The sequence below is a fragment of the Octodon degus genome, unplaced genomic scaffold (genome assembly GCF_000260255.1).
Source record: "Octodon degus isolate 3935 unplaced genomic scaffold, OctDeg1.0 scaffold00003, whole genome shotgun sequence".
Lineage (NCBI taxonomy): Eukaryota > Metazoa > Chordata > Mammalia > Rodentia > Octodontidae > Octodon > Octodon degus.
The window spans coordinates 9,579,883-9,602,847 of NW_004524579.1; the positions used below are offsets into that span (position 1 = coordinate 9,579,883).

Sequence of the window (22,965 nt, forward strand, 5' to 3'; positions counted from 1 at the left end):
AAAGAAAATTTATTTCTGCTTTATTTGGGGGAACGATTTGTCCAGACATGCTAACCACGACTAGAGCTGTTTTTTTTTTTTTTTTTTTTTTTTTTTTTTTTTTTTTTCATTCTAAGGAGTGATTTGACACTGAAAAACAAATCTGTAATCTGTTTTCCAATTCCAAATTGCATATAACTGCAATAATGTTTTAGGGTACTAAAAGTATTTTAAATGACTTCTGCTGCTAACACATCTCCATAAATCATCATTTAAAAAAATAATACAGAAAGAAGAGTCATGCCCAGCGGATGGAGAGTTGGATTTAGCTTGTGAATCTGAACCAGATGGCACAGAGATGGCTGAGGCAAACGTCAGTGGAGAGGAGAACGGAGGTAAATGTGAAGAGCTGCAAAATGCAAACCCTTGACCTTGTCAAGGGCACCTACTACCCCACTAGTTCACTAACTGAATGCAAACACTAAGACATAATGTTTCTTCTGTATTTTTAATGTACACTAAGATTTATCTTCCGTCACTTTTAATTTTAAATGTAAGAAATGCATACTACCTTTTTATTTTGGCTATTTTAACAGTGTCTGTTTTCTTGAATCATTTTCAAGACTGTTAACATTATCATTATGTTTCTCCTGGAGAGTTAATGGGATAAGTGGAGGTATCAAGTGGTTTTATTCTTTTGGATGGACTAAGAATACCTACCAATATTTTATTCCTTATTGAACTGCTACTCCCTGTGATCCCAAGTAGTTTTAAAACAGTTTGGTTCTTGGTTTTGTCTTTGTAAATTAAGCATAGTGTTCCCATTCTTCATAGCAAACAAAAGTTTATATAAGAAGTTTTCTTGTTAAACTTTGTTGAAAAGGAAATGAACTTCCCCGAATTTTAAGGGGATAATTTTAAGCTCTACAATCTGTCCTTGTCATCTCATTTGTATCACTCTCAAGACAATTACATCATGACTCTTTTGGTGTGCATTATGTAGGATTGAAATTTTGTCCTGTAGAAGCTGTTGTACCTTCTTCCACCCTGCCCACCCATGTCATTATTGGCTCCTGATCATAATTTGGGAGGAATGGTATAATTAAAATGCCAGTAGACTCATGAGAATCAGTAAGTTATATTTAAGCAAACAAATGTTTAAAGGATTCTTACTGAAACATTATGTTTCAGTAAGAACTTCAAGTGATTAATTTTGCTACTGGCAGTCAGAATCCCTTCCTATGGTATCTGCATGTTGGCCAGCACAGTCCTCTCCTTCAGTACATGTGCTGCCAAAGGGGGCGCAATCCTGCCCTTTAAATTGATATACTTGCCCATAGGCCTGATAAAACTGATGCTATTTAATTACTATATGACCCTCTTTGTGCAGGAATTGTATATGTAACATAATAAACAGAAACTCTTGTGCTAGTAAAATAGATTTAGACTTTTAAATTATTTTGACCAACCTGTGCTTGACTTGATAACAAATTTCTGTCCCCATTGATCTCCAGCCCCTCCTTCTGGTGGTATTTTAAACCTTGGCATCACCTTGAAGTTAGAAAGGAGACAAACCAATGATACACAGCAATTTTTCTGGAGGGGCCCATGAGCGGAACATCCTGAGAGGAAGGTGAATTTTAGCTGATTCCCACTGTTATACTTCCTGCACAGGAGAGCCCTCATGGTGTCTCTCAACATGTGTTGAGATTCTAGTCTGTGTTGGGCAGTGTGTTACTTGCATTTCCAGCAGTAAGTAACAGACTTATCTTGGAGTTTATATTCTTTGAGATAACCAATAAGTAAAGTAAACACATAATATTTGTAGCTTAGTTTTGACAAGTGATACTAGGAAAAGTAAAGGAGTAAGAGTACAAGAAAGTAGTATATTTGAAAAAAATCCTGAGTGGAGTGAAGAAATAGGTATTTAAAGGTAAAGAGCTGAGATAGAAGGAATAAAACTTACAAAGGCCTTGAGGCAGGGGAATACCTAAAATATATCAGAAGCAGCTAGATGCTGCTCATGTAGGGAACTCACATCAAATGAGCATAGAATGGTAAGATATAAAACCAGATAAGTTATGGGGGCCAGATAATATAACACCTTGATGTAGACTTTTTCCTTTTTGGTGATATATTAGGCTTTTACAGGATTTTGAGCTAGAAAGATAATGATCTCACATTTTAGCTATATTGTCAAGTATAAAGAAAAAAAGGGCAAAAATAAAAAGCTACTGCCATAATTCAAGGAAAGGTAATGATTTGGGTATGATGAAAAGTGATTGGACTCTGGACATGGCTGAAGGAGTTCCAGTGGTAGCTCCCGACTGATGGATGTGTTCATGAGATAAAGAATCAGAAATGACTCCAAAGTTCTGTGTGTGAGCAAGTAGAAAAATAGTGTTTCCTGCTATGCTACTGAATTTCTGTATTAATTCTAGTAGCTTCTTGATGGAGTTTTTTGGGTCTTCCAAGTATCATATCATCTGCAAATAATAATTTAAGTTCTTCTTTACCTATCCTTATTACTTTTATTTCTTTCTCTTGTCTAGCGGCTGTAGCTAATGATTCCAGAACTATATTGATTAGGAGTGGTGATAGAGGACATCCTTGTCTTGTAACAGATCTAAGAGTAAAAGATTTCAGTTTTTCCCCATTTAGAATTACGTTAGCCATTGGGTTTTCATAAATAGCTTTTACCACATTGAAGTAGAGGCCATCTATTCCAATTTTCTGTAGGACTTTGAACATGAATGAGTGTTAGACTTTATTAAAGCCTCTTCAGCATCAATTGAGATGATCATATGGATTTTAGTTTTCACTCTATTGATATAGTGTATTACATTTATAGATTTTCAAATATTGAACCATCCTTGCATCCCTGGGATGAATCCTACCTGGTCAAGATGTATGATCTTCTTGATGATTTGCTGTATTCTATTTGATAGGATTTTATTGAGGATTTTGGCATCTATGTTCATGAGGGAGATTGGCCTATAGTTCTCTTTCTTTGTTGTGCCTTTCTCTGATTTTGGTATCAGTATAATACTTGATGCCAGGAATGATTTTGGGAGGATTGCTTCCTTTTCAATTTCATGGAATAGTTTGAGGAGTATAGGGACTACATCTTCTGTAAATGTCTTGTAAAATTCAGCTGTGAATCCATCTGGACCTGGACTTTTCTTTGCCGGTAGGTTTTTAATTACATCTCGTATTTCATTGGCTGTTATTGGGCTATTGAGAGTGGTTATATCTTGTTGACTCAGTTGTGGTAATGTGTACCTTTCTAGGAATCTGTCTATTTCTTCTATGTCTTCTATTCTGTGTTGCATAGGTCTTGCTTTATCTTCATCTTAACCAACCAGAAGAAATGTATAAAAATGAAGTATAAGAAGTAAAGCCATGTTGTTATGTTGAGCTGTAGGGGACTCAGGTCAACAATTTCTGACATTGCCAGTCAAGCAGAAGATCCAATACCATTATGGATTACTAGACTCTTTGAGAATATTTTGCTGAGTTAACACACCTATAGTATTCAAATGACAGAACTAAACAAAAAAGGGAATACAGATGAATGTCTATTTTGTATCTGTGTATTCAAAATGGTTAGGATAGATATATAGTTACATTCTCTTAATGAATGGAGGTATTTGTTGTAATTGTGTTTTTAAATAGGATGTCATGTCTGCATCTCGTACAGCAAATAGCCACTAGGACGCGAGTATGCATTGTGTTAATTATTGGAACTGTCCTACCAATTTGATTTGAAACTGTCTCATTGCTATTTATTTCTCAATATAATTATGGGAAAAAAGAAAAATACCATTGTCTTTACCTTAACATAGTAGTTTATTTTTGACATTGAACGTGGGATTCCATCTTGATATTCAAGTGGATGTATTAATAACTCCATTTATCTGTCTGGGATTCAAAGAAAATTTTAGCTTAGTATATGGTGAGAGATATGGGTATTACCTAAAATCAAAATGAGTCGAAGATCTACATATTAAAACAGAAACACTTAATCTGTTGGGAGATAAAAATATTTACTACTTTTGATCACATAGACTTAGGCAAAGATTTTTTTTAAATGTGTTTGGTACAGGTATAGGAGCTCACTATGCAGTTCAGAGTCATAGTGCTCCTCCTGTTTTCAGCCTCCCCAGCACTGGGATTACTGGCATGCACTATCATCATGCTGGGTCTTGGTAGCCAGCCCAGCATGCTGGGGGTGGGGCCTGCGGGGCATGTGGTGCAGGAGATTGAACCCTGGTCCGTGCACTTGCCTAAGCAAGTGTTTAGTCTGCTTAGCCATCTTGCTGGCAGGCAAAGATATTTTTAATGGAACTCCAGTGGCCCATGAAATAATACCTACGATCAGCAAATGGGATCATATCATAAAACCTACTAATGACAAATGCTGTCAAGGATATGGGGGAAGAGGAACTCTGCCATTTTTAGTGAGAATAAAAACTAGTGCAACCACCATGGAAATAAACGAGATTTTTCAAAAAACTAACAGTAGAAATTCCTTTTGAGTCTGCTATCTGCCTTTTAGGTACCTTCCCAAAAGAGTTAAAATCAGCATATTACAAGGACACATGGATGCCTGTGCTTATAGCAGCACAATTTATGAATAACTTTATCTTAGAAACAGCATATATATCCAATAGACAGATGGATAGATAGGAAAATGTGATATTTATACACAATGAATTATTGCTTGGCCAAAAAGAAAGATAAACAAGGTATTCATAGGCAAAAGAATCGATGTATTAGTTACTCTTCTGTTGTTGCTGGGACAAATACCCGACACTCAAAATGAGGGAAAGAAAGGTTTAGTTAGCTCACAGTTACTGGAGGTTTCAAGACACTGAAGGAGAGGCTGGGGCGCTGCCATGTCCAGGATGACCCTGTCCACATCTCCGAGAAAGCACAGGCTGGCCAATTTAACAGTTCTCCCCCTCCCTGACCCACCCCTCGAGCTGTTGCCCTGGTCCTCTGGCCCCACCCCTCAAGCCACTCATTGCTCTTCCTGCCATGTCTGCCCCATAACTTATATGAGGCTTTGGGGGAACAGCTAGACACAAACCACAACAAATCTAATTTGAGAATGTAATGTTAAGTAAAATAAGACATTCAAGATTAAATATTTCATGGTTTATTTTGTGAGAAATGCACATTTCTTATGCACACAAATTAAGAGCAAAACAGATAATAAGGAAACAAGGAGAAGTGAAAATATGCCCCCAAATTACCTGTCCATTGTTTCAAAAACATTTTAATGTATATTCCAATTGATTTCATTCTGTTACTAACTTCTCTTTGTTCTGCTACTGCTTGTTTTTAATCTTGTAACAAGGCATTTTCTTTTTCTTTTTTTAAAAAACGTATTTGGTACAGGGTCTGACTGCTCACAGTGATCCTCCTGTTTTCAGCCTTCCCAGCGCTGGGATTTCAGGCATGTTCCACTATGTCGGTTCTTGGTGGCCAGCTCAGTGCACCTGAGGGTGGGGCTGATATGATGTGTGGTGCCAGGATCAAGCCCCTGTCCCTGTGCTTGCCTAAGCAGGTGCTTAGTCTGCTGAACTATTTCACCAGCCGAAGAAGGAATATTTGTCTTAGGACTACTGAGAAGATAATGATATACAGTGTATCAACAATTGTTATCTTATTGTTATGAAAGTTTGTATGATTTTTCTATAAAAATTTAGTTTTTTTTTTAAAGAAATGCAAAGGAAATATATTGCTAGTGGTACAGAGCTGGCAATGGTCAGTTTATAGGAGGTTTTATAGACATGAAACCAGATAAGATCACCAAAGAACTGAAGGTAAGTCACAAAGTAGCAAGGCTCAAAGACTGAACTAAGGGCACTTGACTTTCAAGAGGCTGGAGAGATGGTAGGAAACAGTGATTGAAGCTGATGCTAAAGGACATGAAATCAAGTGCTCTGTCTGGGAAACCAAGTGAAGAGGGTGTTTCTAGAAGGAAAGGACTCCAGGGCATCAGTGCTTTGCACTTGTTAGGTTGTGCTGATTAAGAAATTACTACTGGATTTGCATTATGAGTGTGGATGAACTGGACACTGATGATTTCCATGAATGGTAGCCACATCTGAGTGGAGAAGGATTGGGTGGAGAGAAATTGGCGATCTCAAGTACAGACAATTTTTTTGAAGATTTTTGAGTTGCAGAAGGGGAATAAAATGGGAAAGTGGCTGGAAGGGAAAGTAGAGTCAAGAAAAGGTTTTGGTTTTTAAAATCAATTATTAGAAAAATTGTTGGCTGAAAAGAAATTTACAGTTGGAGAGGAAAATTTGATAATGGATGAAGGATGTCACATTGTCATGTACCTGTCATATACCTGATTGGATTAACAAGAGCGAGACCTGTTCAGGTGAGCCTGACCATTGTGGGAGTGTGAACCATGGCTAGAAGGGAGGCAGGAGGAGGCATGAGCCTATTTAGGTAGGGGCGAAGGTGTATAGCTATGGGAATACATGTAGGAGGGAAGTCATGTAGATATGGGAACACATATACAGCTGAAGGCATATAGGTATGGGAGCATGGGTAGGGGTGAAGGCGTGTAGGTATGGGAGCACAGGTAGAGGTGAAGGTGTGTAGATATGGGAATACATGTGGCTTGAATGTATGTAGGTATGGGAGCACATGTAGGGGTGAAGGCATATAGGTATGGGAGCATGTGTAAGGGTGAAGGTATGTAGTATGGGATCACATGTAGGAGTGAAGGTTTGTAGATATGGGCCATGTAGGGGTGAATGTATGTAGCTATGGGAACACATATAGGGATGAATTGAAGGTATGTATGTATGCGACTATGTATAGCAGTGAAGGTTTGCAATATGGAAGCATGCATAGGGGTGAAAGTTTGTAGGTATGGGCCATGTAGAGGTAAAAGTTTGTAGGTATGGGAGCATGTATAGGGGTCAGGGTTTGTAAGTATGGGACCATGTGTAGGGATGAATGTTTGTAGGTATGGGAGCAGGTGGTATAGGGGTAAACATTTGTAGGTAGGGGAGCATGTACAGAGGTGAAGGTATGTAGTATGGGAGCACGTCTAGGGGTGAACTTATGTAGGTATGGGAGCACATAAAGGGATGAAGTTATGTAGGTATGGGAGCACATGGAGGGGGGTGAAGGTATGTAATATGAGAGCATGTGTAGGGGTGAAATTATGTAGGTATGGGAGCACGTGGAGGGGTGAAGGTATGCAGGTATGGGAACACATGGAGGGGTGAAGGTATGTAGGCATGGGAGCACATTCAGGGGTGAAGGTATGTAGTATGGAGGCACATGTAGGGGTGAGGTTATGTAGGTATGGGAACACGTGTATGGGTGAAGGTATGTAGTATGGGAGCACATGTAGGGGTGAAGCTTTGTAGATATGGGAGCATGTGTATGAGTGAAGGTATGTAGTATGGTAGCAAATGGAGGGGTGAAGGTATGTAGTATGGGAGCACATGTAGGAGTGAAGTTATGTAGGTATGGGGCATTTATATGGGTGAAGGTATGTAGGTATGGGAGCATATGAAAGGGTAAATGTCTGTAGGTATGAGAGCACATGTAGGGGGGAAGGTATGTAGTATGGGAGTGTGTATATGGGTGAAAGTATGTAGTATGGGAGCACATGTAGGGGTGAAGTTATGTAGGTATGGGAGCACATGTATGGGTGAAGGTATGTAGTATGGGAGCTTGTGTAGGGGTGAAGGTAAGTACTATGGGAGCATGTGTAGTGGTGATGGTTTGTAGGTATGGGAGCATGTGTAGGGGTGAAGGTATGTAGTATGGGAGCACATGTAGGGGTGAAGCTATGTACCTATGGGAGTATGTGTAGGGGTGAAGGTATGTAGTATGGGAGCACATGAATTGCTGAAGGTGTGTAGGTATGGGAGCATGTGTAGGGGTGAAGGTGTGTAGTGTGGGAGCACATGTAGGGGTGAAGATATGTAGGTATGGGAGCATGTGTATAGGTGAGGGTATGTAGTATGGGAGCACATGGAGGCGTAAAGTTATGTAGGTATGGAGGATGTATAGGCATGAAGGTATGTAGTATGGGAGCACGTGTATGGGTGAAGCTATGTAGTATGGGAGCATGTGCAGGGGTGAAGGTATATAGTATGGGAGCACATGTAGGAGTTAAAGTGTATAGTATGGGAGCATGTGTAAAGATGAAGATAAGTAGTATGGGAGCACGTGTAGAGGTGAAGGTTTGCAGGTATGAGAGCATGTGTAGGGGTGAAGGTGTGTATTATGGGAGCTCATTTAGAGGTGAAGGTATGTAGTATGGGAGCACATGTAGGGGTAAAGGTTTGTAGGTGTGGGAGCGCATGTAGGGTTGAAGGTATGTAGTATGGGAGCACATGTATGGATAAAGGTATGTAGTATGGGAGCCTGTGTATGGTGAAGGTATGTAGTATGGGAGCACGTGTATGGGTGAAGCTATGTAGTGTGGGAGCACATGCAGGGGTGAAAGTATATAGTATGGAAGAACATTTAGGGGTTAAGGTGTATAGTATGGGAGCATGTGTAAGGATGAAGATAAGTAGTATGGGGGCATGTGTAGAGGTGAAGGTTTGCAGGTATGGGAGCATGTGTAGGGGTGAAGGTATGTAGTATGGGAACTCATTTAGAGGTGAAGGTATGTAGTATGGGAACTCATGTAGGGGTGAAGGTTTGTAGATGTGGGAGCGCATGTAGGGTTAAAGGTATGTAGTATGGGAGCACGTGTATGGGTGAAGGTATGTAGTAAGGGAGCCTGTGTATGGGTGAAGGTATGTAGTATGGGAGCACATTTATGGGTGAAGGTATGTAGTATGGGAGCACATATATGGGTTAAAGTATGTAGTATGGGAGGACGTGTATGGGTGAAGGTATATAGTATGGGATTATGTGTAAAAGTGAAGGTACATAGGTATGGGAGCACGTGCAGGGGTGAAGGTATGTAGCATGGGAGCCCATGTAGGGGTTAAGGTATATAGTATGGGAGCATGTGTAACAATGAAGATATGTAGTATTGGAGCATGCATAGAGGTGAAAGTTTGTAGGTATGGGAGCACTTGTAGTGGTGAAGATATGTAGTATGGGAGCTCATGTAGGGGTGAAGGTATGAAGTATGGGAGCACATGTAGTGGTGAAGGTTTGTAGGTGTGGGAGCGCATGTAAGGGTGCAGGTATGTAGTATGGGAGCACATGTATGGGTGAAGGTATTTAGTATCAGAACATGTATATGCGTGAAGATATGTAGTATGGGAGCACGTGGAGGCATGAAGGTATGTAGTATGTGAGCATGTGTAGGGGTGAAGGTATGTAGGTATGGGAGCATGTGAAGGAGTGACGGTATGTAGTATGGGAGCACGTGTAGGGGTGAAGGTGTATAATATGGGAGCACTTTAAGGATGAAGGTATGTAGTATGGGAGCATGTATAGGGGTGAAGCTTTGTAGGTATGGGAGCACACGTAGGGGTGAAGGTGTGTAGTATGGGAGCATGTGTAGGGGTGAAGGTTTCTGTGTAAACAAATTTCTATGTAAAATGTATAACTGTTTATTTCTATTTTTATTTATTTATTTTTTTGCATAAGTGTAACTCCAGAAGTAAGAAAGGACAGAGGAGTCTGGGATAGGTGAAGTGAAGTTAGTGATCAGAGAGTTTAAGCTGAATGTGAGGTTAAGTGATGATGCAGTTATGTGAAGGATGGTGTGATAGTGGTGGCTTCAATGAGCTGGAAGGCCTATTTGAGTTTGGATTCTAGAGACAATGATTTAGAAGCAAAGTGATAAAAGAGTTGAGTCGGTGACACTGAGTTTAGGGGAATAGGATGGAATGTGGTAGAGATGAAAGAAAGGAGCTAGGTCTAAGGCAGTTGTGAAGGTTTAAGCACTGTGCACAGTCTAAAAGGCCCCTGGAGGAGAGGCCATGGAACTGTAGGTAAATACCGCAAATAGGAGAAGTTGACAGTATAGTGTGATGCCAGGAGACGTAATGCTGGCATCAGGCACCCAAGGAGCAGGGAGGGAGAGGAGTATTAAAGAAGAATGAGAAAAGGCTAGCTCACCTATCCTATTCCAGGTGCAGTGTTACAAGACAGGAAAAGAAAATGCTTTCTGGAGAAGTAGTATCTGGAGGAGAAAGCCACGTTTAGTGGACCAAAACATGAAGGGCGTATTCAGAGAAAATATGGAGATTTTTTTCAGGACTAATAGTGAATTTCAAAGGAGACAAAGGAAGTTTTAGTAGTTGGGTAGGGGTGGGAGATAGGATGAGAGCACTCAGCCTGTAATTAAACCAAAGCAGGGATAAGTAAACTCCCGTAATTTGACATGTGAATAGGTACTTCACAGAATAACTCATACCCCCACATATCCAGCTAATGCAACCAAAATTAGATTTCCTGGCCACTTCTTTGAAGTTGCATTAGAGAAATTGCTTTGGGGAATCACTGAAAGAATAGTAAATAGCTTATTTCCTTGAGTGTTTCCTTCACCTGCCCACTTTTGTATCTTATTGCAAACCACAATTGCTTTGTGCAGGACAAGAGTGTTTCCTATTCATGTAAGTATCATGTACCTCTCCATACAGCCTATTAATCTAGCCTCAAGATACATTTTCAAACTTCGATGTTGAAAAATCTATTGAGTGCTTAAGCCTTTGTAAACTGTTTACATCCATATTCTTTGATCTTTCACAGCATTTCTGCGAAGCACATGATTTTATAATAGGACCTTTTTATTTTAATTGCTAGTTGGAAAACAAACATAGATTAAATGTCTCATCCAACTCTCATGCCTAGGGATGTGGGACCCCAGCAACTAGGCTCTACTGACTCAGACACTGTGCTTATAAACGGAGGCATCCATTATCAGCCACTGATAGATTTTGTCTGTCTAGCGTTAGTCTTTGATCATAAATTTGAGAATTTGACAGAAAGTGGGATGCCACATGATGACTTACATGGCCATAATAAATTCCAGGAAACTGAACTGCTTTAGGTGATTTCCTGGCTTACTATGCATACATATTTGAACCAGTGGTTAGAATGAATGTGCTTTACATACTTCTTACAGCTGTAAAAATATATCTTGAAAATCTGAACACACACACACACAGAGAGAGAGAGAGAGAGAGAGAGAGAGAGAGACAGACAGACAGACAGACAGACAGACAGACTGACAGACAGACAGACACAGACAGACAGACACAGATAGGAAGGAGAGAGAGGGGAGAGAGATGAGAGATATGTGGGTGTGAGTATGAGGAAGAAAGGGGAAGGATAGGGAAAGAGGCAGGAAGGCAATACCTTGCCTTTTTTTTTTTTTTTACATGCAGAAGTTTACTGAAAAAACAATGCAATTCCTAAGTAAAAGCTTTTTTTTTCAAAACTGATTACTAGCACAGTTTCAATAACTAATACATTGCATATTGTTGTCTTAGTGGTTATTCATTGCACAAGATGTAGACAAGACATGATATGTTGTCCACAAACACTATTAGAACAAATCTCTGTATTCATTGAATTAAGAGAGTGCAGCTGTCCTATCCCTCTTCCCTACCATCTGCTAGTCCCTCATTGAAGTGAAAGTGGGAAGTTTCATATTGAAGTAAGTTATAGCCATTAATGGGTAATATACCTTTGATATAATAAAAAATAAGACTGCTACCATAGAGTTATTTTAATTGACACATGGTGCACGTAACAGAGTTAAGTGGAGAAGTATTTGAAAACAGTCTTACCAAACTGCTAACTTGATAACTTGAAAGAAATCTTAGCAGCTTGACACCAGTCATAAACACTGGTACCTGTAGGTAAACATAGTGACAGTAGTGCTGTAGTGCTCCTTGTGGAATCAGTTGACTAAAGCAGATTCTTTTGAAAATGGGCATTGGCTGACCAAGATACATTTTAAAACAGTTTTGTTGAAAATGTTTATGGTGTGGGAAAAGTGGTATATTATTGATTGTAGAATTATGAGACACAGGACTATGGTTATGTGTATGTTTCTTTGACTTCTGAACAGTCCCTCAAATGAATAAGCGTCAGAGATACAAACTTGAGAAGGTAAACTGTTCAAATTTTACAGGCAAAGCTCTAGAGATTGAAGAGTGATTTAGGTGAATCACTTGGTATATCTGTGTTGACAACCCATGACCATTTATGCCTATGTAATTATAGATCTTTGTCACTCAAAGAAAATATTACAAATTTTATAGTCTATTTTAGTCAGAGATTTATGGGTATGTGTCTGAGTTGTTTTCTGAGCATAACACACTGGTTGATCATGATTATGCTCACATATACAAAGTTGACTTACAAGGCATTGGTGGTTTGCAGAACACATACATATTTTATATGAAATTATTCTATCAGTGGACAATCTTTACCTTCTTCATCCTTGCCTAGAAATTGTTATTAACAAGAAAGAAATGTGTTTCCCTTCTTACGATTATAACATATTTCACATTTGAAATCAACCAGCCTATTTATTTTCTTAAAATGAGGAAACCAGAGAATGTACAGTTTCATCCGCAGAGATCAAAAAGGGTTCTGCTTGCTATTAACCCTAATGACTTTCAGGGAGGAAGCAGCCCACAACCAGGGGAATTTGTATTTTAAAAGTCCTAGTTAAAAAAAAAAAAAAAACAGAGAAAATGTATCCTGTGTTTTAGACTTTACACTCCAGGGTAAATAATGATTCCAACATTTCAAGAATTTTATATGGCTTCTTTTCATTATTCTTTATGGCCAGTTTTATAAGTGGATTTCTGATTATGTGATTCTTGGCAGAGTTATGTTAATGTAATGAAACATTATTCACCTCAGCCATTGTTTTCATTGGCTCAGAGACCACAGTTCGGAGGGTCTTTTATCAAAAATGAAAAGTACGTTAAGGTGGCCTGAAGTGTGTGGGTTGAGCCGTCAATTACATGCAGATGAGGAGCTTTGTGGGGAAAGTGAGGAGTATGCTAATAAAAGCTCAGGCCACCGACAGTAGCAGCCACATTGAGTTTGAAGAGCACATTCACAGAGAAGAAATGAAGGGAAAAGGAGGGTGACAGTGGAGCTGGGAAAGGAAATCTTGGAGTAACTTTAGAGATTGCCCACCTATGTGTTGTGTTCTTCTTTGTGGTCTTGTTTGGCTGGAAGTTTTGCAGTGGTTCACCTGTGAGCACTCCAGTGTGGTTTCCTACAGGACACTGTGTGGTGAATGGGTGGTGGGGTTTTAGCACGGTGTTGGTGGGTTCCAGAGTCCGTGGAGGGGGATGAGACAGCACGGCCAGTTTCTACCTGGCAGCCCTTTGCGAAGAGTCTTGTAGGGAAGGGAAGGAAATTCCTTCAGTGCCTATAACCAGTCCCCTCATTTTCTTGGGTTAAGCAAACTTATCTTTCATGCAACATTTTGTATTTTAGTCAATAACTGTTAGCTCATGGAGACACCTGTTCTAAATTTGTGGCCCAAAGAAACTGACGTATGTGAACATTGTATTGTTTTAATGACACATAGAAGAAGGTACAAAGGCAAGAGAATACTCTTGACAGTCATAAGCAACCACCAGTAGAATATAGTACTTCATCTGTCCCCTGTCTCATTCTGTCTTCTTTTCCATGCACAGAGGTTTCATAGATCATAAAATTCAAGAGGGATTTCAAAGGACCATCTAGCCCTGGGTGCAGCCTCATGCCAGCGTTGTTCTTACACCAGTCAGTTGAGTTAGACATATTCTAATAATAGCAGATGTCTAAGAGATAGAAATCTCAGTCTTCTTGTATTTCTATCTTTGTGTTTTTGATAACTTTCAGGTACAGCCTTTTTTGTTATGTTGGAATCTTTTATGCCTTTAATTAAACTATTTTCCTCTTCCTTCCCCCTCCCTGATGATGGAGAACAGCTGGTCACCACGTAGTTAACAAACTTCTCCAAATGATTTACTCCAACTCTAGGAAATATCACTTATGGATACTACTTTCCATTTCTCTGATCCATTAGGGATGTCTTCTTACATTTTATCCCTTGAACTGTGAACTTTGTTGTTGTGCAAATGGATTTTAGTCAGTTTTAACAATCCAGAGTTATGGAGGAAAAGAAAGTTTTCTAAGTGCAGATGAGTGCAGATGAAGTGATTCATTTAAGTGTACTTGCCCTCTTTTTCTCGAGTTATGGGATAAATATTTCATAATGTAGAGATAAAGATTAGAAAAGTATGATCTCATAATGAAAATAGACTTTCAAATGAGAACAAAATTAAAGGTATTCCCCCAATTACTCATCTTAACTAGGCAGCCAGTGTTCTATTCGATTTATGTAGACTGTGATTTGTATATAGCAACAAATGCTTTTAAAACAGAAGTACAAGAAGAAAGAGAAGGAGAAGGAGGAGAAGAAGAACTTGTTCATTGATTTCAGAACAAGAAAAAACTTTGTTCTCTCTTCTGTTTTTAAAATGACTATAGATAACCATTCCTTAAGCAGCTAGCCACCTGCACACCTCACCTAACTCCCTACAAGGGAGTTGATCTTTTATATGTGGAAGTAATTAGTAATGCTGCCCGTAAGTGCAGCATTTACCTGTGACCTGCACTAACCTTCTGCTGATATGCTTTTTGTGCACTTGTTTCTATTTCTCATTTTCTAGGTCAATTGATGTATTTCTGTACAGCTGTGTCAGGAAGTGATGCAGCATGGAAGGTCACAGGTGTTGTACGAGCACAGAAAAATAGCCGTTAACAGTCTTTCATGTCAAATAGGCAGCATATTGTGCTACATAGTTCTGAGAGAAATCATTATTGGTTCTAGAGCTGTTAGGCTGCGATGGATAGGATATGTCTTTCCTATTAATATAGTTATTTGTGAGGTTGAGGTGTTTTTTTCTTCTAATTTGTGTTTGAAGAAATTTTTTTAGGGATATCTAGAGATACTAGTGTATCTGAATTGCTTGGCTGATAAATTGGATGCTTGTAGTTGGGTGATAATCTTAGGGCTCTGTCTTCAGTGTATGAGGAGAGGACGCCAGTATTTGTGGACCATGGGACTCACTGTAATGAAGCTGTGGGTTGTCCAGTTCTGTGACAAGTGAGTGTCATCTGTAGCATTGATATAAACTAAAACAAAAAAAAAAAATTGAGGTAGACAAGATCTTTTCTTGAAGGAGCCTTGTCTTCTTAGGGCTATCTGTTGCTAGTACAATTGTCATCTTATTCACCAATCATGTTAGTTTACTTTGTTCTTTGTTCCTCTAAAAACCTTTGCTATATAAGAAGAGGGCTTCCCTGGGCTAATGATGCAGATTATGTAAAATATGGTAAAAATTCAAGTTAATTAGATGTTTTATTCCTAGAATACATGGCCCTATATTATTAAGAGATTGATAGTTACCATATTCAGAGCCCTTGTCCTTTGAAAGATTTTTAGGCAAATATTGCCGTTTCCATCATTTTGTTTTTAATACTGCTCCAAATTGCTAGTTTTTCTTGGTCCTTCAAATGTGCTATTTTTTTCTGTTGAATGCAGTGAGAACACTTGTTTAATCCCAGATGCCTATACCTATCTGTGGAAAGGAATATTTTTAGAGAGGGCAGCCCTCTATAGACTTGATCCAAAAATGATTAAGAAATTACGTTTCTCTAAAAAAATGGGAATCCAGTAAATATCTTATTGGAGTAACATAGATTACTGTGATCTTTCAATTTTTAATTTTTTGGCTACATATTTTGTTGTGGTTAATCTCCAGAATATGTGATGTATATGATCTCCAATTTAAGTACTATGTATAACACAGAGCTCCAAATGCTTTCATTTGCCATTTGGGAAAGATTTTTAAATTATCAATATATTGATTCTTCAAAACAAAGTTTAGTTATCAACACTGTTTTCTCACCTCAAACTAGTGGGTCTGCACTATTTTTTCTTTAAGAAAATAGCTTTTAAAATCATATGGAATTTTAAAAAATGTGTTTAGTACAGCGGCTACAGAGTCTACAGGTTCTCACTATGTAGATCAGACTTGTAATGATTCTCCTGTTTTCAGCCTCCCAAGCCCTGGCATTACGGGCATGCACTGCACTATGCCCAGTCTTATCAACTTCTCATCATGCCCAGGGGGCGGGGCCAGCATGGCATGCCAGGGACATACATAGTATTATTTATTTTTTTTCAGATTGGAAATTGTAAATAAATTATTTACAAACATAAATGAATATAACACAAATTGTCCAAAATAAAAATGAAGAATTTACAGATCAGTCATAATAGTTCACTGTGTCAAAACCGAGAAACTTATATTCCTATCATTAGAATTCTCAAAGTAGAAAGGAGTAGGCAATAAATATTTAAAGATTTAAAATTTCTGAATTTAGTTCAACTTATAATACCACATTTTCAAGAAAAATGAACCTTTTACACAAGAAATTTAAATAAAATCATACCAAGATACACAAAAATGGAATTGTCCAAAACTTACTATAAAGAAAAAAATCATTAAAGCATATATATATAAATATTAGCTATCGAAAAAGAAAATTAAATAGCATCTTATTCCACATTAGAAAGAAAAAAAAGGACCAAGTGTGTAAGAAACTAGACTAATTAAAGGACTGAAAGAAAAAAAAAAGATCTGTCCTTTTTGAATTTTATACTAGCAAACATACCTTTGAAAACTAAAAGTAAAATATTTTCCAGTTATACAAACTTGAAACATTTTAATACCTCCAGACATAGCATATAGAAAATAACAAAGAGCATAATGCAAAAGGCAAGAGAAGTTGCAGTATGCTCTTGGATAAACAATAAAGCACTCTCAATATGATAGTTATACAGGATATAAAATATATTAGATGAACCCTTATTTAAAAGGTCATTGAAGATTTCTATAAAATGGTACCAATCTTATGTCAAGTTATACACGTATTTTTTAAAAATATATATGTGTGTGTATGCATGTATAAAAGGGAAGAAGTAACATATAGTCAACAGAAAATGGAAATATACTTTTTAAAGTTTCTAATACTAGGAGAAGATATCATACCATGATTTTAAATAAATTGTAAGTCAGAGATATAGTATAAATCTTAAAACAAAAATATAGTATAAATCTTAAAACAAAAATTAAGATTAGACAATATTCAGAAAATTAAATACTAATTAATGAAAAATAAAATGTTTCAAAACAATTGAACTATGAAAAAGTTTTCATGATAGTAAAGAAGTACTGAGAATAAGAATGTAAGATAAATACTGGAATGGCAAATAAACGACCAGCACTTCTAACAATTTGGGGATAGGATATTGCACAAAGTTCTAGTGTGTTGTGGACATGCATAATGACCATGACAGTTACTGGTGGCCAGGTGTCACTTGTGGGACTAAGCTACAGCTATTTCCTTGAAATCCACCCTGTAGACCCAGATGGAGTCTTGACCCATAGGGTGCAAGAAAAGTTCATTTGTAGAACGTGCTGATGGAAATATTTTGCTGCTGTACACAAAAAAATAACTGAAAGACTACTATTATATACCTCTTATTCTGCTGTGTTTAATTTTTTTGACATCAGTTATTTTATTTTAAAGAAAAAAAAACAATTGTACAAAATCTCAAAACAAGATTTTAGGAGAGTAACAATGGTTAGTACATTGTGTATTGTTACTGCCAAAGTAGTTTCTCATATTACAAGATATAGGCAAAAAATAATAAATAAACAACATAGGTACAAATCTTTGTTTTTAAAGTCAACAGAAAATGAAAATATACTTTTTAAAGTTTCTAATACTAGAAGATATACAATGTCTTTTAAATAAATTGTAAGTCAAAGATACAGTATAAATCTTAGAACAAAAATTAAGATTAAGCAATATTCAGAAAATTAAATGTTTCAAAACAATTGAACTAAGAAAAAGTTTTCATGATAACAAAGAAGTACTAAGAGTAAAACATTATTAAATACTGGAATGGCAAGTAAATGACCACTTCTAGCAGTTTGAGGATAGGATATCGCACAAAGTTCTAGTGTGTTGTGGACATGCATAATGACCGTGACAGTTACTGGTGGCTAGGCGTCACTTGTGGAACTGAGCTACAGCTATTTCTTTGAAATCCACCCTGTAGACTCAGGTGGAATCATGACTCATAGGGTGGAAGAGAAGTCCATTTGTAGGCTGTGCTGATGAAAATATTCTGCGGCTGAACACAAAAGAATAACTAAAAGACTACTATTGTATACCTCTTATTCTCCCCTATTTAATTGTTCGCCCTATTTGGCTGGTTCTTTCCATTCTCATTCATGAGGCTATGATCAATTTGCCCCCTCTCTAGAACATCATTTAGTAGTCTGTGTAGGCTTGGCTTTGTCATCATGAAATTCTTTAGTTGTTCTTTGTCATGAAAATATTTCACTTCTCCATTATATTTGAAAGAGAGTTTTGCAGGATATATCAGTCTGGGTTGGAATTTGTTTTCTTCCAAAACTTGAAGTACTTTGCTCCATGCTCTTCTTGACTTGATGGTTTGTGGAGAAAACTCTGCCGTTATTCTGATGGGTTTTCCTTTAAATGTGATCTGTTTCTTTTCTTTAGCGGCTTTTAGTATACTGTTCCTATGCTGAATTTCTGGAATCTTGATTATTATGTGTCTGGGTGTGGTTTTCATTGGATTGATATTATTTGGAGTTCTATATGCTTCGGTTACAGGAATGTCAGATTGTTGCCCCATATTTGGGAAGTTTTCTGCTATTACTTCTGCCCATATTCTTTTTATATCATTTGTATTGACTCCTTCCTTCTCATTGATGCCTATTAGCCTCACATTGTTCATCTTTGCATCATCTTGCAGGTATTGTATTATTTTTTCCTGCATCCTAGTTGTTTTAAAGAGTTCTTTTCTTACTTTTTCACTAGCTGCAATGGTGTCTTTCAGGTCAGAAAGTCTATTTTCACTTTCACTGAAACAGTTTTGCCAGCTTGTGATTGAGGTTTTAATTTCCTGTATATCACTTTGAATCTGTTTCATATATTCGATTTCTTTCCTATATTGCTTATTCAGGGGTTCCATCATTTTTATATTCTGCTCTATTTTTTATCAGTGTATTCTTTAGAAGCACTTAGTACTTCTTTGATTATATTTATCATTACTTTTTGTACTTCAAAAGTTATTTCTGGTCTGATTTCTTCTATACCTTTCTGCAGTTGTTTCTTTACTTCAAACGCTATTATTTCAGAGATGTCAGGCCAGCATAGCATGCCAGGGACATACATAGTATTTTAAAAAATTTTTTCTTTATTAGGTACAGGGTCTCGCTATGCAGATTGGACTTTTAGTGATCCTCCTATCTCAGCCTTCTCAGCACTGGGACTATTGGGGTGTGCCACCATGCCTGGTGTCCGGCATGGTGTGCCTGAGATTCCGGGACCAGCATGGCATGCTATACTGGGGACTGATCCCAGGTGCTTGTGTTTGCCATGCAGGTGCTTAGAGCTATCTGCCCAGCCAATACATAGTACTTGTAATGAAGATATGTACTCAGTAATAGTTATATAATCAAGCTATGCATTAATAAATAAACTTTTAAGACACAAAGCTCTTTTAGAGTATTATTGAACCCTAATCAGTTGCCAGAGTATTATACCCAATATCCTATGTCCTCTTAGATGTAATATTTTATTCATTAAAGCTTCATGAAACCCATAGAGTATTTCAAAATCATTCCTACCAAAATCTATTGGGATTTGAGAGTGTTTAGTTACACTGTTTGAAAAATTAAAAGGGAGTATTTGGAGAAGGAATGATAGAAGGAAAGGTCACATGGTGCTGCTTCCACTTACCGTTATCCTTGGTTCAACCGCTGGTTCCTTCAGCCCGTTCCCTCTAAAGTGACTTAGTAGGACACACAGTAATCATTGGGCAGTGACTCTGAGATGCCTGGCTTCTGGTCTTTGATGCAGTTGTGCATCTCCCTGGCTCCTGCCCCTTAAGCAGCATAATGATTTCTAAATATTATTTGTTATTTCCCTATGCAAACACCATAAAACTGTGCATCTCGATCTCTTAAAATAAGGTAATGAGAAAGAATGAAAGAGGGAAATAGGTCCCACCAAATAGCTCAGTGGATTAAAGTGCCTGCTTAGGCAGATTCAGGGGCCTGGGGTTCAATTCCCAGGCTGTCATGCTGGCCCCACCCCTGGGGTGCACTGAGACAGCAAATGAGACTGGGTGTGATGGTGCTCACCTGTAATCCCAGCGTTTGGGAGGCTGAAGATAGGAGGATAACTGCAAGTCTGATCTGTGTAGTGAGACCCTGTAGCCTCTGTACTAAATACATTAAAAAAAAATCTTGAAAGAGGGAAATATATCAGTTGTTGGTGGCATTCATGAAACTTCCCACTGACTGGCACAGGGATGTGTATTGCTTGACTTTCATATTTCCCCCCACTGATTTTAAGATAAAAAACTTTTTCCAAAAAGATTTCTATTTTCAAATTGGAGGAAAAGATCACTTTTATGTAGCATTTTCCATAGTAAAATTACATTTGCTGATGTTAATTCTTATTACCAACAGTAACTTAAAATTTATTTCAACAGTTGATAACTTTAAGTACATTTAGTGAAAAATCAAGTTTGAAAACTTAGTTTAATATACATCTTTATTCTGGCCGAGTCTAGCTTCACCTAAATTACTGGTCTGTAACTCCTAAGGCCAGTACAAGTCCCCATATTGGAGCGACTGTCATGAATTTGGCCAGTTCCCAATTGAGCAGGAGTGGGGAAGAAGCCCTCTGCTTCCGGAAAGTCCCAGAAGTTTTGGGGGAGGTGTCTGACTTTGATCTGCCTCAATGAGTTTCCCAGACAGGGTGAACAGGAAGAGTGAGGAACGCTTGGAGAGTGGACCTTCAGAGAGTATGCAGCAAACAAAGCTGTTAGAGGGCTCCAGGAGACACTGAGGAGTCCCCATTAGCTAGGGAGGGACAGGGTGTAGAGAAGCCAGCAAAGTATGATACTAGACATGGAGGCAGATCACACTCCAGTCCTGATTTCTCCCTTCTTTATATCTTGAGTCAAGGACCACAGTTAGAATCGCAGATATCTTCTGGTACACCTGCCAGGAGATTAGTAATCAGATTAGGAAACAGTGCTGCTCATCTCACCTCTCTAGCATTCAGTGGTGGAGCTGGAACCCCCACATTTTAGTTTCATAGCATGGTCAGCTTGAATTGTGAGTGAAAAAGAGGAGGGAGGACAACGTAAGGACACTAAAAACCCACAGCCCACAGTTGTCCTAGAAAGAGGGACCTGTTTCTCTGACCTTGGCAGCAGCCTCATGGTTGCCTAAAATCTTCTACCTACCTTTGCCTCCTGACCTTCTGACCAGGGTGTTTTGAAGGAAATCTTTGAGGGTGTAAGAGTAGTGGTACCCAAGAGGCAAGCTGACAAACCAGCAGGTCAGCTTTAAGTGTAGCTTTTGTTTTACCTGATTTGGGAGCAAGTAGCAAAATATAGGCCAGAATAATGCTTTAAAACATTGTTGAATAATGAAAATTCCAGGAAAAAGCTTGTCTTCTTATTTTTGTTTCTGCATCTTCAGTTTGTCCACCCATAAAAAAGACATTCTATCTTGTGGCATGTCAGGGTGTAAAGTCTTGGCATTACAGTATTTTTGCGATCATGCCAGTACGGAGTTAAAAAATAGCTCCCATTCTGTCCAGAATGCTAAAGAAATATCCGTTTCTAAGCTACATGTCACTGTGTGATATTTATTGGATAAAACATCTGTCCTAATTCTTCACTTCCCTGGCTCCTGTTGTAATTTTACTTATAGGGGATTTCCTTGAACATTAATTTTTTTTGGCTTGTATTGCAGAGGCCAAATTTACTCCTCTAGATGAATAGTCAGGCAATTGTTTCAAAAGTAATTATTTTAAAAATAAATATTTATTTTAAATAGAAAACATTTAAAATTTAAATATATTTTAAAAGTATTATGTAAATATTTTTTAAAATGATTATTCTTAATAATAGATATGATAATAGATATGACAAATAATTAAATTTGTCCTGTGTATTAAGAAAGCTGCAAAAATAAATAAGGTAGAAATCTTATGTTTCCTCAGAGCTGCCTGAAACTATAATTCAGTTACTCAATGAAATTTTTTTGATTTATCCATCCTTTTATTATATATATGTATATATATATATATATATATAAAAACGAGTAACTCATATGTTCATATTAAATATCTATATTTGTCAGTGCTTAAAATAATATATATGTGTGTGTGTCTACACTGCTTGGAGCCTGTGGTTGAACTGTGTGTACACATGACCTATATTGTTTGTTCTTAAAATTTTTCAGTAAAAATAAACATTTATCCCAAAGGAGCAATCACCTATAGAATTTATTTTCTAATAAATTTTTATTTTCTTTGAAGTTCCATACTTACTTTATGAGAATCAGTAATTAGGAGGAAATGCTGTAACCCATAGAAATATCTCAGGATCAAGTTCTAAAAAGAGGGACCCAGGAGGAAAATGTCACAGTACAGGAGTATTCTTAGTCCTTTGTTAGATTTGAAGTGGGCTGTAAGATCAAACAAAGAGAGCTGGATAAGGAAGATAAATTATATTGATAACTAGCATTATAGTACTTAACAGTGTCCCAACTCTGTAGTCCTGGCCTCCTCCTGAAATTCTGTGCTCTAAATTGACCAGATTATTTTTCTTTTGTAAACTGCCTATGTAAATGTATATGAATTACAGTTAACACACTGAAATAATAAATTTAAACTATGAGACAAATAGTGAAATACATTTCCCAAATATCAGATGGCTAAGTCAGAAACAAATGGATCAAAGGGTGAGCCACCTGGTTGTTACCCTTAGGAAGGACAGCTGATTGTGCTCTGCTTATTGGAGCTGTCAGAAAACAAGAACACAAAGGCTTAATTATGTGGTAAGAATTTATTAGTTGACCCTGTCTTATTGAAGCTTAC

At 37.6% G+C, this 22,965-nt stretch overlaps 1 protein-coding gene across 1 annotated transcript in view; it reads left to right on the forward strand.

Moving 5' to 3' along the window:
* Positions 1 to 22,965, forward strand: part of Asxl3 (additional sex combs like 3, transcriptional regulator) — a 148,606-nt gene that overhangs the window by 33,645 nt on the left and 91,996 nt on the right. The window contains exon 5 of the mRNA XM_023715678.1: positions 269 to 374. Coding sequence (XP_023571446.1) covers positions 269 to 374 — 106 coding nt within the window. The remainder of the gene's footprint in view (positions 1 to 268; positions 375 to 22,965) is intronic.